Below are 18,575 nucleotides of genomic sequence, written 5' to 3' on the forward strand. Positions count from 1 at the left end.
AATATTCCAGCTATGGCCTTCATACAGTTTCAATGTAACTTCTCCGCTTTTGCACTCCACACCTCTGTTTAAGAACCACAGGATACCAGGAGCTTCACTAACCACTCCCTCTCTGCCTGCCCTTCTACCTTTGAGGGTCCATGCACATATACACCAGCATCCCTCTGTTCTTGCACAACCCTTAAGATCTGTGTCATTCACTTTCTATCTTTCTTTGTGCCAAGGTGCATAACTACGTAGTTCAATCTCACTTGCCTGCAATGTTCAACCTGCTTGTCTACAGTCTACTGCCATCCCCCTCAATGTTAACCACAGTTCTGAGCTTTGAACTAGCACACTCTGACTGCAACAATGTGTACCATCTGTGGCATGCAATGCAGCAATTTGATATGGCTTCTTTGCCAGCCCCTTATGTCCATCATCTAGAATAAGGGCAGCAGGATCATGGGAACATCAGCATCCGCATGTTCCCCTCCCAGTCACGCACTAGGCTGACTTGGACATACATCCCTATTCCTTCTTTAATGCTGGATCTAACCCAATACAACATAACTGTGCAAGCACCTTCATCAGAGACTGCAATTCAAGAGAGTGGATCACCACCACCTTATCAGGGGCAACTAGAGTCAGACAATTAATGCTGGATTGTTAGTGACACCCGCGTGCCTTTAATGAATAAGGTGTGAGGTTATCCCATAAATCAAATAAGCCATCACTGACTGTTTTGGTTCCCTTTTGGAATATTTTCATTGCTCCATCCTTCTAGGGATGTGCTGCCAATTTGCACTACCCTGCTGTTAAAAGCTCTTCCCAATCTTCCTCCGAAAAAGCTCTAATTTTAAGTTTATGCCTTTTTCTGCAATCCCATAACAGAGAAAATAGTTTCTCTGCATGGAAACCCCCAAATTCCTTCATCAAGAGATCTCAGTTGGATTATGCTACAAACAGGCAGTAGACGCCAACTCATTACTTCTTTCAAACAGATAGATATATTCCTTAATGCTATAGGATCAAAAGAGATGGGGAGAAGGCAGGAAGTAGATGATCAGTCATGATCATGTTGAATGGTGGAGCAGACCCAAAGACTGACAGCATAAGCCTGCTCTAAGTTTCTGTGTCTTAATGTTTCCAGAAATCAAACCTCGACCTCTGAAATTAAACTTTTCAGCTCCAGTACCAAGTCTGCTCTGTAGTTCCCCCAAGACTCATACAGCTTTCTCAAGGTTGGACACCCAAATCAGAGTTCTGTAATCCCAATGTGATCTGACTCGGCATCTATACAGCCAGCAGTCAGCAACAACCAAAGAATTGATCATCTTTCCTGCATGGTTCTCTGTATTACGCATGAGGAAGACAAATCATGTCCCACGTTCTTTCATGAGTGTACTGGAGATTCTCCTCAATTGGTCTGCCCTTTGCTTTCTGCCCAAATCTGGAAAACAGAGAACTGGAATGAAGCCAAGAAGATTATAAATAACAGCCATTCCTCTGCAAGGAAACTTACAGCAGTCCATTGATAAACTGTACATTTTACTACGTGAAATATTCCGCTTCTCTGTATTAAATAATTGAAGCATCATATCCTCATTTTTGTATTCCAAACCCACAGAGATCGAAGCAAAAATTCTGTTGACTCCTTTTTGTGAGCATGCACAAGCTCTCAGTAATCTGTGTAGATCAACAACCAAAGTCATTTGCTCCTACCATTCATCTAGAAACTAAGCAGAATCTTTTCACCTTCCCATTTGCCCACCCACTCCCTCCCATACTGATGTGCTGTGGGATCGGGGAGTGGGTTGGAGGCTAGGCAGATAGGTCAGGGGCTTGGACTCAGGTGGATGCAGTGTCAGGGGGCTGGGCTGGAAATCAAGGGGTGGTGGCTTTCGGTGGAGTGGTGGGCCAGTGAAGAGTGGATGTGGCATGTCCTGGTCTCACGCTGTGGCAGTGAAACTATGCTGTGCCAGGAATGCACATGAATGGGCCAACTGGCCTGGTTCTGTGCTCTACGTCCTATGTAATTTGGCCTTGTTTTGCACCTTGCAGAAATTCCTCCAGAAAGATCTAACAAGGAAGGTCAGAATTTACAAGGTGTAGAATTTCAGATTTTCAATTATAAACTAGCCCTCTGACATGTTATAGAGTTGTAGAGTACTACAGCACAGAAACACGCCCTTTGGCCCATCTAGTCCATGCCAACCTGATCTTCTGCCTAGTCCCATCTTCCTGCACCTGTACCATATCCCTCCAAACCCCTCCCATCCATGTACCATCCAAATCTCTCTTAAATGTTACAATTGTACCCGCATCTACCACTTCTACTGGCAGCCCGTTCCACACTCGCACCGCCCTCTGAGTGAAGTAGTCCCCCCTCAGATTGCCCTTAAGTATTTCACCTTTCACCCTAAACCTATGTCCTCTAGTTCTAGTCTCACCCAACCTTAGGGGAAAAAGCCTGTATGCATTCACCCAATCTATACCCCTCATAATTTTGCATATGTAAGATCTTCCCTCATTCTCCTGCACTCCAGAGAATAAAGTCCTAACTTATGCAATGTTTCCCTATAACTAAGATCCTCAAGTCCTGACAACATCCTTGTAAATTTTCTCTGCACTCTTTCAAACTTAATATCTTTCCTGTAGGTAGGTAACCAGAACTGCACACAATACTCCAAATTCAGCCTCACCATGTCTTGTCCAACTTCAACATAACATCCCAACTCCTGTACTCAATGCCCTGATTTATGAAGGTCAAAGTGCCAAAAGCTCTCTTTATAACCCTATCTACCTGTGACGGCACTTTCAAAGAACTATGGATCTGTATTCCCATGTCCCCTTTGTTCTACCGCACACCTCAGAGCCCTACCATTCACTGTACAAGACTTACCCTCGTTTGTCCTCCCAAAGTGCATCACTTCACACTTGTCTGCATTAAATTCCATTTGCCATTTTTCAGCCCATTCATGCTGGTCAAGATCACACTGCAAGCTTTGATAGCCTTCTTCGCTGTCCACTACGTCCTCAATCTTGGAGTCATCCACAAATTTGTTGATCCAGTTTCCCACATTATCTTCTAAATCATTAATATAGACGATAAACAACAACGGACCCAGCACCGATCCCTGTGGCACACCACTAGTCACAGGCTTCTAGTCAGAGAGATAACCATCTACTACCACTCTCTGGTTTCTCCTGCTTAGCCAATGTTGAATCTAATTGGCTACCTCATCCCGAATGCCAAGTGAATTAACCTTCTGGAGCAGCCTCCCATGCAGGACTTTGTCAAAGGCCTTGCTAAAGTCCATGTAGACAACGCCCACCACTTTTCCCTCAATGACCTTCTTGGTAACCTCCTCGAAGAACTCTATAAGATTGTTAGACATGACCTACCACACACAAAGGCATGTTGACTATCCCTAATCAGGCCCTGTCAATCCAAATACTTATATCCCCTGTCCCTTCCAGTAATTTACCCATGACTGACATCAGGCTCATCAGCCCATAATTTCATGGCTTATTCTTAGAGCCTTTCTTGAACAACATTAGCTACCCTCCAGTACTCTGGCACCTCACCTGTGGCTAAGGACATTTTAAATATCTCTGCCAGGGCTCCTGCAATTTCTGCACTAGTCTCCCACAAGGTCCGAAGGGACACCTTGTCTGGCCCTGGGGATTTTTCCACCTTTATTCGCCTCAAGACATCCAGCACCTCCTCTTCCGTAATCTGGATAAGGCCAATGACCTCACTACTCTTTTGCCTCAGTTCTGTAGTCTCTGTGTCTGTCTCCAGAGTAAATCCGGATCCACAAATGCACTCACCTAGTCCATGCCGACCTGATCTTTTGCCTAGTCCCATCTTCCTGCACCTGGACCATATCCCTCCAAACCCCTCCCATCCACGTACCATCCAAATCTCTCTTAAATGTTACAATTGTACCCGCATCTACCACTTCCACTGGCAGCCCGTTCCACACTTGCACCACCCTCTGAGTGAAGTAGTCCCCCTTCAGATTGCCCTTAAGTATTTCTCCCATCAAAAGATCCCCCCCATCTCTTTTGGCTCCATGCATAGATGACCACATTGATCTTCAAGAGGACCAATTTTGTCCCTTGCTACCCTTTTGCTCTTAATATAGCTATAGAAACCCTTGGGATTCTCTTTCACTCTGTCTGTCAGAACAACCTCTTTTTGCCCTCCTGATTTCTCTCTTGTGTTCTCCTGCATTTCTTATACTCCTCAAGTGCCTCATTTGATCCTAACTGCCTGTACCTGATATGCACCTCCTTCTTTTTCTTAAGATATCTTTATTAAGTCACATGTACATCGAAACACACTGTGAAATGCACTTTTGCGTAGAGTGTTCTGGGGGCAGCCCACAAGTGTCGCCACACTTACAGTGCCAACACAGCAAGCCCACTACTTCCTAACCCGTATGTCTTTGGAATGTGGGAGGAAACTGGAGTACCCGGAGGAAACCCACATAGACACGGGGAGAACGTACAAACTCCTTACAGACAGTGGCCAGAATTGAACCCAGGTTGCTAGTGCTGTAATAGTGTTATCCTAACCACTACACTACCGTGCCTCACTACCTTTACCAGGGCCTCAATATCCCTTGATAACCAAGGTTCCCTAAACCTGTTAGCCTTGCCTTTCATTCTAACAGGAACGTACATATTCTGGGCTCTCAATATTTCATTTTTGAAAACCTGCCACTTACCAAGCATCTTTGCCAGAAAACAGCCGATTGCAATCCACATCTGCCATCAAAATTGGCCTTACTCTAATTTAGAATCTCAACCCAAGGACCAGTCCTATCCTACTCCATAGTTATCTTTAAACTAATGGGATTATGACCACTAGATCCAAAATGTTCCGCAACAGACACTTCTGTCACCTGCCTTGTCTCATTCCCTAAGAGGAGATCCAGTATCATGCTCTCTCTAGCTGGAACCACTACATACTGGATCTCCTCTTAGAGAATGAGACAGGGCGGAGACATTTGCAAACCTTGCAAATGAATGAAAACAAAGTCTCTTTAATTATTTTATTTTGAGCGCTGAGAAGTGCAAGTAGTGTTCCATAAACCACTTAATCATGTTCATCACCTTCAATCCCACTTCATGTCAGATAATCACACTAGTGGGAGGTCTATAATATAGTCCCATTAACATGGTCATCCCTTTCTTATTCCTCAGTTTCATCCAGATTGCCTCAGTAGACGAGCCCTCCAGTAAGTCCTCTCTGTGCACTGTTGTGACATTTTCCCTGATGAGTAATGTCACCCGTCCCCCTCTAATATCTCCCGCTCTATCATGTCTAAAACATCAGAACCCTAGAACATTGAGTGGTGAAACTATCACGTTGCATTTTATCCTTAAACTCCTCAGTTGGCAAGTATTTGGGACCTAACTTTCCATACTTCTGGTACTTTAAAAATGAGCCACATATGAAATGCATTGGCCACTTCTAGCTCCAGAGTACTGGAGACCAGAAAGGGAAGCAGTGTGGAAGGTATCAACCAACTGGCAGGAGGTCCCATTCTGATCCATGTGGAGCAATGACTGTTATTTAAAAATTGCTTTGCTTCAAACCACCTTCATTTTCAAGGGAACTATCACTGAATGCTGCTGAATGTGTATGTGGGGAAAAAATGTATGAGGAAGTAAAACAAGATTCAATACTACATCTATAACATGTTTTCCCTAAAACACTCATGGGAAATTTTTAAATTCCAAGTAATCAATAAATGCAAGTTATTGGTATTGGTTTATTATTGTCACTTGTACCGAGGTACAGTGAAAAGCTTGTCTTACAAACCGATCGTACAGGTCAATTCACTGCTGCTATTGCAAGAATTTATTTTATCAAATCATCACAAAATTTTATTTATTGTGGGTGGCTTGAACCAGGGGCTTGTGCAAGAATTTACACATGTTGGCTTTTGGAGGGACATGCATGCATATCCTTAATTATAGGGGGTAGGGTTGGTTTGACTGTGCAAGGGTCCATGGTCTCGAGTAGTTTTAGACTACTGTGCTTACTGGGGCGGGGTATTGGCCTCTTTTTGCCCTTCCTCTTGCTTGTGTATGCTCTTAATCTGAACAGTTTGTAATTTTTAGCATTAATCGAATAAATTGAGATGATATAAGAGGAACATTTGATGAAAGCATCTCCTGTGTCTAAAAAGATTAAGACCTCACCTTGGCTCAGATAATACTCTTATCGATCACTCAAAGGTTTCAAGCCCCATTCCATGATCTGAAACCATAATCTATGCTGACTTTTCAGTACATTATCAAGAGCACGCTATCTTCTGAAATGAAATGCCCAAGTGCCTTGCTATTCCAGATGGATGTGAAGGCTCTCATACAACAGCAGGATGTCCATCCCACCTCCAGGCTCATTGTTCTCCCTTAACCATCATTGGATTATCTGGCCATTCTTTACCTCTACTGCTGTGGGACCATGCTGTTCAAATTTGCTTTTTCTTTTCCCTCAACAGCAACACCACTTCAAAATTACTTCTTTAGATGTTAAGTTCATTAAGATATTCTGAAGAAAAGACAACTTAGATGGATTACTTGAAAGAAAAATGATAGGAGAACTTGCTATTGACTTACTTTCCCTTAAGCAGGATACTAAGTCGGTCATCGACAGATGTTTTATCTTCGGCTGCATAAGTTTGATCCTTTTTAAGAGTCATGATACTGCAGAACTGTCCAGTGAGTCTTTGGAACAAATCAGGAGGAACATGAAGTGGCTCAAACATTCTCCTGTAAAGTACCTTGAGCTCCTTATCAAGCTTTATCTGTAAAGAGATGATCTGATGGTAAAATGTAATTTAATGACTTCATTACAGCATAAATGTGTAAATTCAAGCATTTCTATTAATGACCACTTTTTTGATTTATGGTTTATATAAATTTGGCCTATTTTAATATTTCTCTTGTTAAATATTATGGTCGGGAAGACACATTTGCTGCAAAGCATAGAAAACATACATTTTCATTTCCATAGGAGGACATGAAGCAGCTTTTTGAATCTCGTCACCTCAAAGGACTTCAGGGATCCCAGGAAGAAATTCCTGAAAATGTTCAACTTGTGGGATGCATCCTCTGTCACTTGCACAATATAGTAGTGGCTTCACATTGTACTGAATTTCCAAAATTCACCCTTGCTGAAATCAACAGGACCAAATTTTCAGAAGGGAGCCCAGCATACAGTCACTATTTTATTGTGTGTTTAACACTAACAATTGAAGACAATTTCTACCCCATTTTCTATTTTAAAATCTAGCTGATCTTATGATGTGTATTTTCTCCAGACTTACATCACAGAGATTACAAAGTTAAGAGTGGCCAAAACGGGGGCACCAAGTACTTTTAAAAGGTTAGAAACAATTCCCACCTCCACCCTTAAAATCCAGTGTGTGATCTGACAACACTTGGTTGTGTTACTGAGTTCTTGAAGTGGAAAGCATTCCATCATCCAGTGCAAACTTCCCGACATCATAAGTGTACGATGCCAGACCCCAGTATAGGCTCTAGTCATATATAAGAAATGACAGATGCATCACTCAACTGTTCAAGAATAGAAATATAGAAATACATTGCACAAACACCATGATAGGAAGTGAGATGAATATTTTAAAGTGATGGATAATTTGACATTAATAGTAGTTTTCAACTATTCAGAAAGCCCTAATGCAAACAAAGAGTTTTATTCAGAAGAATAAGAAGAGCAACCTTTGCTTTGGGTGAAAGCGAACAAGACCGTCTTTTTAATTATAATGCAAATGGATTCACAGAAATTGCAAATGCACTGGCTTCATAATGATCAAGTTTCATGTAACAGACAGAATATTTTTAAGAGACATCAGAAAAGATATGAACCAAGGCACAGAGAAAATGGAACTTAAAACTCAGAGAGTTATCTATACTTACAGGTCTCCTTTTGTACAACAGATAGATTAAATGCATCATGTTGAGAATAAGAAACAGAGAGTTCCAGATCACTATGTCTAAAGCACATCGATAAAATACTGCCCAGGCAATAAAGAGTGCACAGCCTGTGAACATAAAAGCAAAATGCAGTCAACTCAAAATTCCTGTGACAGTGACAAAGATTTGCACCAGTGCAAAGTGCAACAAAATAACTAGAGAGAATATAAGAAAAGGATACAAAGGTATCAATAACTTCAGATGATGTAATTATACAAATTCTTAAGCACTCATTCTCTCTAATCAATAACAATTGAATATAAATAATAAGATTGCAAACAGTCATTTCCAAGCAATGGGGAAGAGCTTACATTGAATTAGAATAGCTCAATTGTGCACTATTGTCACATCGTATGCCACAAAAGTTAGTTCAGCATCTGGAACCAGAGCTTTAATTATCATCTTAAGCTTGTTACTACACATTTGTAATTGTTTTAACATATGATTTTCAATCTTACTTCAAAAAGTTAAGAGAGACATATGAACATTCTATTGATTTTTATCACACATCAACTGGAATAATTCATATTGCACTGAGTCAATTAAAATAAATAGTTCTGTGATGCTTGAGTAATAATGAAGATTCGCTGACTTGGAATGTTGTGGGTAATGTTAACAATTCATGGGATGAAGATATGTTTTACATCCTGCTCACTGACTTCAAAGAAGATTAAATTTGGGTGGGTTGTCAGGTCAGTGTTGTACCTATCTAATCCCATCTCCAGAAGTATTATTCAAATTACCCTATTTTCTACAGAATTGCAGGTTAATAGAGTTAGGGATGAGATCTCAACTTCAACAGTCAGCAAGCTTCAGAATCTGTTGAGATGGTCTGCCCCACCTCAGGTGCTTGATCTGTGAATTATACAAATCATGCAACAGAATAGACAAAATCCATACAAAGTAACCTGGTAGCACTAACTGCCATGAAAATAGCCAACCACATCTGAAAAAATCAGAGTAGTACTGCTGAAGGCAGGAACAGTGCTTTTATGTGTTGTAGTTACTTTTAATCCAACTTGCTTCAACCCCAGGCTTTGTTGGATCCACCCATGTCATTTTCCCCAAGCTACATCTGGCTTTCTTCACTCTGCATTCTCCTGCTGCTGCTTTCTATTCCTAGTCCTCCCCATTGCTCACATATCCTTCTAATCTGCCTGTTAGGTCCTCTGGCCCTCCTAAACGCAATCTTCAAATTCTAAGCATGCCAGTATTTGGAATATCAACTTTGCCACTGACCCCACTGACTCTGCACACAATCATATAGGTCCCTCCTCCTCCTCCTCCTAGCATCTGAAAAAATATTGGGCATATCTTTTTAAACCTGAACTGACGATTTAGAAGATTCGGTAGCAATAAGGTGAATCCTCTCAGCTATTCCTTACGTCATCCTGGAATCAGCACAGCCCCCTCAGATTTAGGGCACTTTGACATCACCTGTAAATCCAGCAATGGGCTATTTTGGCAACCTCTGGCGGAATGACACGGTTTCCCAGATGTTGTCCCTCCAACATGCCACCTACCTATGCTTATCATGCCGCGGAGCAGTATCATGTGGATCTTAACGGTGGTGGGAATAAGCAGCCCGATAGCGAAGCAGATGTTGGCGAGGTGAAAGATCAAATGGTGGATTTCTTTCCAGTTGTTGCAGCTTGCGGTCTGACTGGAAAGCGGCTCCGTCCCGTTGCTGAAACCATAGTCCGGAGTTCCAGACGTGGCGTTCACCAAAACGAAGCCGAGTATCCGGGAATAATTCGGTGTAACGTTCATAATGCCAACCCTGAAAACACTGAGCAGAAATGTATCAGGTTGTGTTGGCAGAGCTGGTGAACGCTGACCACAGGGATCGGGCCCGCAGTCGGGGAAAAGAGACACTGATCATTTGCAGCAAATCTCCGACACATTTTAGCAGGCATTACAAAAAGGCCATCATCCTAAAAGCCACTGCTGTACATTCGTTTGAAAAATTATGACGCATTTTCTCAATGGATATGCATGCAACTTTGCACCGCGCGTTTTTAAATAAGTGGTCGTTTCAAATGGTCATTTCCACATTGCAATCTAGTCCCGTCCCCCAACTGCTATGGTAGAGCGCAGTGTTGTGTACTATCTCCCGTTCCCGCTCCCACATGGGAAGGGCAGACGGTAACGGTCCACGGCTCCCGCATCTATCCTTCCTCAACGTTGCACCGTCCAAAACCACACACCTCTGTATACCGATTGCATTCTAGTCGGTGCAACTCTGACCCCCATAAAAATATGCAGCCTTTTTAAAAAAAAACAAACCCAGATTGTCCCAATTGTTGCCCTTTGGGCGTAGTGCCCTCACAACTTTCCTTCTAAATTTATCCGCCGAGTATGCGCTGCGAATACACAGCTGTTTGGGGGAGGGGGAGGGAGAGAAACTTCATTAATATCAAACAAACTTTACCTTCCAGAGGTCGTCCGCTAGCCCCGAATAGTTCCAAAAAGTCTGTTCGTTTCAGGAGGATAAAATTGGTCCTCAAAGAAAGAAGGCTCGATACCAAATAACGCAGGAGACGGGAGAGATCGTTTTTTTTCAGAAAACCTCCCGTGCGCGACGCCGAGCATTGACTAAAATGGACATGAGCCGAGCTGCGCTGCAGGAGGCAGACCTCAAACTCGCGCGCGCGTACAGAGCCGACCATTGATTGACAGGTAGCATTGGAACTACCGTGACCCTGATTGACAGGTGAACCCGGGACCCCGATGCTGATTGACAGGTGAACCTGGGACCCCGATGCTGATTGACAGGTGGACCCGGGATTTCCGTTAGCCTTGATTGATAGGTGGACCCTGGACTATCGCGAGCCCTGATTGACAAGTGGTTACATTGCTGTGCCTGGGATCATTAATGCCTGGGGTCATATAGAGGCCAGACCAGGTTAAGGTGGCAGATTGTCTTCCTTTAAGGACATTTTTCCCTCTTGGCATTTCCGACGAAGGGACTCCGACCTGCAATTCTAACTCTGTTTCTCTTTCTGCTGCCTGTCCTGCTGAGTGTTTCCACTGTTTTTTTGTTTTTAATCCAGAATTTCCAGCACCTGCAAATTATTTTTTTGATTTTCCTGATTCATTCAACTACTGGAATTTAAATTCCCCAATTGCCATGATGCATCTGGATAAATTGTCTAAGGCTTCTGGACAGTCAATAAACTAGCCACTGTGCAATAGAAATGGGGTAGCCTTGGAGATAGTAGGGATACAAAAATTTGAAACTCTATTCCAGTTCATAAACAAATTTTCTAGTTATGCATCAGACAGTTGTAGCATAAGGGGGAACAATCATTTTTTTCCAAGCAGTTTTTTCTAATATCTGCAAAGGTGGAATGAGGAGGAATCTTGCAAAGAATATCCAAGATTCAATACTTTTTCTTCAAATTATCAACATGTCCCAAACCATGCTGCAAGAGGAAACTCCAAACCCTACTCATGCACACAGAGGAGCAACATGTTAATTTAAGGATTTTTTTAAGCAAACCCTTATTTTTTTAACAAGACATCTCAGAAAAGCTGATTTTTAACCAACTATTTTAATTTAATGCCTGAAGTCTTGTAGATTCTGGGAGGAGGTAGATATTGGTATTTAGTCATGTAACTGTAATGTTAAAAGCTAACTTCTGAAACTTAACAATTCAATTTTTAAACTGCTTGGTGTCAATGCATTTCTTATTTTTTTAAAAATTTTTGGGATATTGGGCCAGGTTAGTATCTATTATCCTTCTCCAATTGTCCCAGAGAGCATGGCAATGACCTGTAATGTGCAACCACTGCAGTCCTCTGGTGAAGGTCATTATAGAGCCCGAAGATTTAAACCTAAAGACGATGAAAGAACAGTGTGAAATTTTTAAGCCATATTGGTGTGTGTCTTACAAGGGAGTCTGCAGGCAGTTGTGTCCCATACACTTGCTGTCCTTGTCCTTCTTGGTGATAGAGGTTGCAGGTTTGGGAGCAACCCCAGAGTAGCCTAGGTAAGAGACAGCAGTAGACTTTGTAGATGGTGCACACTACAGCTGCTGTATGCCAGTGGTGGAAGGATTGAATGTCAGGCAGGCAGATTGCTTTGTTCTGGATGGTGTTTAGCATTATAAATGTTGTTGGAGCTGCACTGATTCAGGTAAGTGGAAAGTATTCCATTCACACTCCTGACTTCTGCCTTGCAGATAATGGAATGATTTAAGACATGATTTAAGTCGCTTGCTGTAGAATCCCCGTCCTCAGACCTGTTCTTGTCACCAACATATTTATATAGCTGGTCCAGTTAGGTTTCTGATCACTAGTGACGCCCCCCCCCCCCCAGAATATCATGGTGATAAATGAGCCATTGAATACTTTGGATATGTGTTCAATTCCATCTTGTTGGAGATAGTTTCTTGCTACTTATCTGCTCATATCTCACTATATCCAGGAATGGACTACTACATTTTTTATGGAGTGGCAAATGGAAGTGGACATTGTGCAATCACTAGCAAACATGCCCACTTCAGGCCTTATGACAGAAGGAAGGTCATTGATGAAATGGCTGAAAATCGGTGGGCCTGGGATGATTGACCTCCAAAAGCCGCAACCACTTTACTTTGTCTAAGGTTTTCCCCTTGATGCCCATTGAGTTCACTTTAACTGGGGACTCTTGTTGCCACATGCAGTCAAATGCTCTATTGATGTCAAGGGCAGTAACTCACCTGACCTATGGAACTAAGCTTTTTTGGAATTAAGCTCTTTGGTCCATGTTTGAATAAAAGCTGTGCAGCCAAGTGGCTCTGGTGAAAGTGAAACTGTGCATCAGTAAACAGGGTATGTGTAAGTAAGTGGTGGATTGGATTGGATTTATCCTGCTTTAGTGAGCTTGTCATACCTGGGCAATGATCCCTGTTGTTAGTGGATGCCAGTGTTGCAATGCTATTGGAATAGCTTAGCTAGAGGCATTGTTAGTTCAGTACTACATAAGAAATAGAAGCAGGAGGAGGCCATTTGGCCCCCTCTGCCATTCAGCAACATCATGGCTGACCTTTTACCTCAGCTCTACTTTCCTGTCCTAAGCCAATATCTGTTGATTCCCTTAATATCCAAATAGTTGGGATATTGTCCAGTCCCAGACCCCTTGCTACACCTGGTTCTCTCAGCTGTTTCTTTATCTCACATGAAGTGAATTGAATTGGCTGACTTGGTGATAGAGGGGCTCTAGGCAGGAAGTGAGGTGGATATTTCACTCAGCACTTTTGGCTGAACTCAATTGTAATTCCGTCCATTTTGCTGGTGCTCACAAGGTGGACCCATTCATTGTTGAGGTATTTCTAGAGCAGGCTTTCAATATGTGTCTGACTAGATAGACGTGTTGCATTTAAGGTACTACCTGGCCTGGAATGTGTCCAGCTGAACCTTGTGAAAATTTGCAGATTTAACAGCTGAAAAATTCATTCTGTTACTCATGTGACAGATGATTTTTTTCAATTGTTAAAGCTTTGAGTAATGACAGGATGGGGAGCATTTTACAATAATCCACATCACTCCAGAACTGTAATGGATTCAGTCATCAGAGTGAAGAAGCTTTGAGGAGATCTTCCTGGAATGAGAAGACATATTTAAGTTAGAATGAAGTAAATCCGATTTATTATAACCGGATTCATATACAACAGGAACAGCTGCTTAGTACTATATTGTGTGCTTGCTAAATGTTTGCAACAGATTAGATATCTCCTCACATCAAGTTTGCACAAATGTGACTTTGATTTCATTAACATTCAGACATATGGCAACATTTATAGAAGTCTGAGTTTGGTTACCTTGATCAAATATCTGCCTCAAACAAATATTTTTTCTTTGCAGCAGCTGCTCTACAAACAAATAGAACTCGCTCTCAGCCAGTGGCTGAGATCGGCAGACCCATAGTGGTGAATATAATGGGCAATGATGGAGGTAAGTTGGAGCCATGTCTACAGAGACAAGATAATACTTGAAACTTACATTCAGAAGTGCAACATTCATATGGAACTTGCCCCACTTTTTTGCTTTTGTTAAAAAACTGAATATGTTGGAAACATATCCCAGTAAAACTCCAATAATCCACTTTCTGATTGTTTGGAAATCCTGATGCTTGCAGCTGCCTCACTGGATGCTGATTCCAGTACTCCCTTTAAACTCACCTGGGCTCTCTCTTTTTAAACTCATTTGGTTCTGTTTCTCACTGTCCCTTGAAACTTACCAGATTCTTTTTCCTGGTCTTCCTGTGGCCCCATTTCCCACATTCCCCTTAAACTTACTGGGTTCACTGGAAAATTTATTGCACTACTGTGTTACTTCTAAAAGAAGTGAATTGAAAGTATGTTGGAGTAATAATTGGGGTAATTCTGCCAGTCTAGCACCACCTGAACATGCGGGATTAATGGAGTTTCACTGTATATGTAGGGAATTAGGTGGAAAGTTAAGGTTTCAAGAGAGATGATAGAGGTTATAGAGTCATAGAGTAATGCAGCAGGGAAACAGACCCTTCGGCCTAGCATACATGCCAACCAAGTTGCCCATCTAAGCTAGTCCCATTTGCCCTTGCTTGGCCCATATCACTCTAAACCTTACCTGTCCATGTACCTGTCTAAGTGTCTTTTAAGTGTTGTTATTGTCCTGCCGCAACCACTTCCTCTGGAAGCTCATTCCATATAGGCACCACCCTTTGCATGAAGAAATTTCCCCTCAAGTCCCTTTTAACTCTTTCCCCTCTCACTTTAAACCTATACCCTCTAGTTTTTGGTTCCCTTACCCGAGGAAAATTTATATTCCAGCATTCACAACAATTTTATTTTCATGTATTGATTATTATGAGGAAGAAATGCAATTTATTCAATCACACAGGATACATTAAATGTCCACCATGAGATTTATAGAAATGAATTTGAGATGATTTATGTCCATTTATATCTATTTCCAGTTGCAGTTATATGGCCAAAATCAACTCATGCACAAAGAAACATCTGTCAGCCAGGGTGTTTCAGGCATGCTCTTAATATACATTTCCTGGTGGCTAATTGTGTGGTCATGTTACATTTTAAATGTTATTATTGAAATTTAAATATTAATAACATGTTATCAGCAATTATGAGTATCACATCAGCTTATTATTTATCAATTTCAAAGTTTCCTATTCATAGAAGATTATAAAATAGGTTGTAGTTACAGAAGACAAGACGTAAAATGCAAATAAAAATTAAAAGCCCCAAAGTTAAAAAAGAAAATTCCCTGAAACCTCTGTTGATTGTCTTTTTTTCTGGTCAGAAGTAAGTTTGCCATTGATGCAGAAGTACTCCAGTTTTACATCAATGCAGGTGTCAGAAGAACAAGATCTGTGGAAGGGCAAAACATGACTTGATGCAAGAGAGAAAGCTAATCTTTTTGATGACAAGGTCCAAGATGGAGTAATTGTGGGAGTTCCACTTGAAGTTAAGTGACAGTAGTCCAAATCATGGAGGCTGTGGCTGGTGGTTCTGAATGAGATGCCAAGTGTTCAGCCATTCAGACTGAAGCAAATCCCTGTGACTCCCACATCCCAAAGTCATGCTGGTTGATGGGTTAATTGGCCACTGTTAATTTCCCCCTTGTGAGGTTGGCGGGCAGGAGAATTGGGAGAGTTGACGTTCATTTGAGGGAGAATGGATTACAGGGAAGTAAGTGGGCGGATAGAATTGATGGTATTGTTCTGAGAGCCAACATGAACTCGATGAGCTTAATGCCTCATCGGGCTTATGGAAGAGACTGCTCTGGAAATGGTCTGGGTATGTCAGGTTGTAATTTATGGGGGATAAGAATTAACAAAAACTCTTCTCCTCTCCCCAACAAAAATGCTGTGGCTCTTTCCCTGAGTGCTTCTCCTTTCCGTTTTACTGCTGACAGTTCTCCCTCGCTGAGTTTCCCATCCCATCTCCCCCTTACACCCACTACCTCCACACTTGCTGTGCCAGCTAATTGCTGGCTCTCAGTAGGTGGTCTGCACTTGGCCTGAGTTGTGATTCTGGGATTTTTAATGGTGCTTTGGGAATTAAATTTCACTACTCATTCACACAGGGAAAACTATTAGCATATCAGATTCATCCATCTCTATACCAATGTATTATATCTTTAGCTGTACTATTTATAAAGCTGAGACTTGGAGCTGGCATGGTCCAATGGACCAAGTGGTCTCCTTGTAATAAGTCAAGTGGGGGTAGAGAGGGGATTAGTTGCACTGGAAGCAAGGTGGGTGGTTTGTGGAATGAAGTGGGTACTAAGAAATGCTTGAGGCACCAGAGACTGCAGATGCTGGAATCTGGAGCAACACACAAAAAGCTGGATGAACTCAGCAGGTCGGGCAACATCTGTGGAGGGAAATGGACAGCTGACATTTTAGTTCAAGACCCTTCATCTGCTTAACTGAATTGAAATCAGGACACTGGAGCAGAAAGGAATTTGCCAGTGAAAGCTTAAATCAACTTTTGTGGTGCAATGAAAGCATAAACAGATTTATTGACACAGCTCTGCCTTCAATACCAGAATTCCAAGCAAACTCATCTCCAAACTCCTAGACTTGGGACTCAACATCTCCCTTTGCAACTGGATCCTTGACTTCCTGACCAACAGACCGCAGTCAGTGAGGATAGGCAGCAACATTTCCACCATGATTATTCTCAACACTAGTGCCTCACAAGGCTGTGTCCTCAGCCCTCTACTCTACTCCCTATACACTTATGACTGTGTGGCCAGATTCTGCTTTAACTTCATCTGCAAGTTTGCAGATTATACCACAGTAGTGACCTATATCTCAAATAACGATGAACTGGACTAAAGGAAGGAGATAGAGAGCCTAGTGACATAGTGTCATGACAACAACCTTTCACTCAATGTCAGCAGAACAAAAGAGCTGGTCATTGACTTCAGGAAAGGGGGCAGGCTCCTGTCTACATCAATGGCGCTAAGATCAAGAGGGTTGGGAGCTTCAAGTTCCTAGGAGTGAACATCACCAATAGCCTGTCCATGTCCAACCACGTAGATGTCACAGCCAAGAAAGCTCACCAGTGCCTCTACTTCCTCAGAAGACTAAAGAAATTTGGCATGTCCCCTTTGACTTTCACCATTTTTTATCAATGCACCATAGAAAGCATCCTATCTGGATGCATCATAGTTTGGTATGGCAACTGCTCTGCCCGAGACCACAAGAAACTGCACAGAGTTGTGGACACAGCTCAGCACATCACGGAAACCAACCTCCCCTCCATAGATTCTTGTCTACACTTCAAGCTGCCTCAGTAAAGCAGCCAGCATAATCAAAGACCCTGAATATTCTCCGTTCTCCCCTCTCCCATCAGGCAGAAGCTACAAAAGCCTGAAAGCACGTACAACCAGGCTCAAGGACAGCTTCTATCCTGCTGTTATAAGGCTATTGAATGGACCTCTTGTACAATAGGATGGATTCCTAACCTCACAATCTACCTTGTCATGGCTTTGCACCTTATTGTCTGCCATTCTGTTATTGTTTTTGTTTGTACTATCTTGATGTATGGATGTGATGAAATGATCTGTATGGATGGCATGCAAAACAATGTTTTTCACTGTACCACAGTATATGTGACAATAATAAACCAATTTACCAATTTATAATGAGTATTCATCATCTTCCAATTTACAAAACATTATTCAAATAAAAACACTCAATATACTATTTTTCAGAATAATGATTTTGACTTTTGTCCTCAAGTTCATTGTCAAGTAAAATTGAAAGGTTTTGAGTAGAAACCACTTACTGCTATGAAAGTGGGTGCACTGCTCATGCACAGACTATTAACTCATCCTTCAGCTCTCAATTGTAACTCTGGATAAAAATATTAATTCCAAGCTCAAGTTTCTGGAAATGGTTGAGACTTTCAAGTAAAAACTTAACTGATGATATTAAAAGACAAACATTAAATTAGTTTATAAATGTAATTGTATTTTTTTGGTTACTTCATTTTGAACATCTGAAATCTTAGTAACTGATAAAAAGGGAAACAATCAAATTTCCACAATAACTTGAATGATTCGTGGAAAACAAATACCCAGATACTAATGATATCTACCAGCAAGTGGAAAACAGAGGTGCAGGTTCCTTTCCAAGCCATTCAGTAGTGGTTAGCGTAACGCTTTACAGCGCCAGCGACCCGGGTTCAAATCCGGCCACTGTCTGTAAGGAGTTTGTACGTTCTCCCCATGTCTACGTGGGTTTCCTCCGGGGGCTCCTGTTTCCTCCCACATTCCAAAGACGTACAGGTTAGGAAGTTGTGGGCACGCTATATTGGCACTGGAAGCGTGGCGACACTTGCGGGCTGCCCCCAGAACACTATGCAAAAAGATGTATTTCACTGTGTGTTTCGATGTACATGTGACTAATAAAGATATCTTATACTGCTGGTCCTTCTTTACCGCTGGGTCTACATCCTGGAACTCCCTCCCAAATAAGACCATGGGAGTATCTTCACCAGTAGAGCTGCAATCACCTTCTGAAGGGCAGACAGACATGGGCAATGAATGCTGACCTTGCCAGCAGCAGTCATCTT

The 18,575-nt window shown here is 42.0% G+C and overlaps 1 protein-coding gene across 1 annotated transcript in view; it reads right to left on the minus strand.

Moving 5' to 3' along the window:
- Positions 1-10,570, minus strand: part of bves (blood vessel epicardial substance) — a 46,471-nt gene extending 35,901 nt beyond the window's left edge. The window contains exons 1-4 of the mRNA XM_052024083.1: positions 10,433-10,570; positions 9,525-9,790; positions 7,945-8,069; positions 6,622-6,809 (exon numbers count right to left, since the gene is read on the minus strand). Coding sequence (XP_051880043.1) covers positions 6,622-6,809; positions 7,945-8,069; positions 9,525-9,771 — 560 coding nt within the window. The 5' untranslated portion in view covers positions 9,772-9,790; positions 10,433-10,570. The remainder of the gene's footprint in view (positions 1-6,621; positions 6,810-7,944; positions 8,070-9,524; positions 9,791-10,432) is intronic.
- Positions 10,571-18,575: the final 8,005 nt, after the last annotated feature.

Source organism: Pristis pectinata, chromosome 10 (assembly GCF_009764475.1).
Source record: "Pristis pectinata isolate sPriPec2 chromosome 10, sPriPec2.1.pri, whole genome shotgun sequence".
NCBI lineage: Eukaryota > Metazoa > Chordata > Chondrichthyes > Rhinopristiformes > Pristidae > Pristis > Pristis pectinata.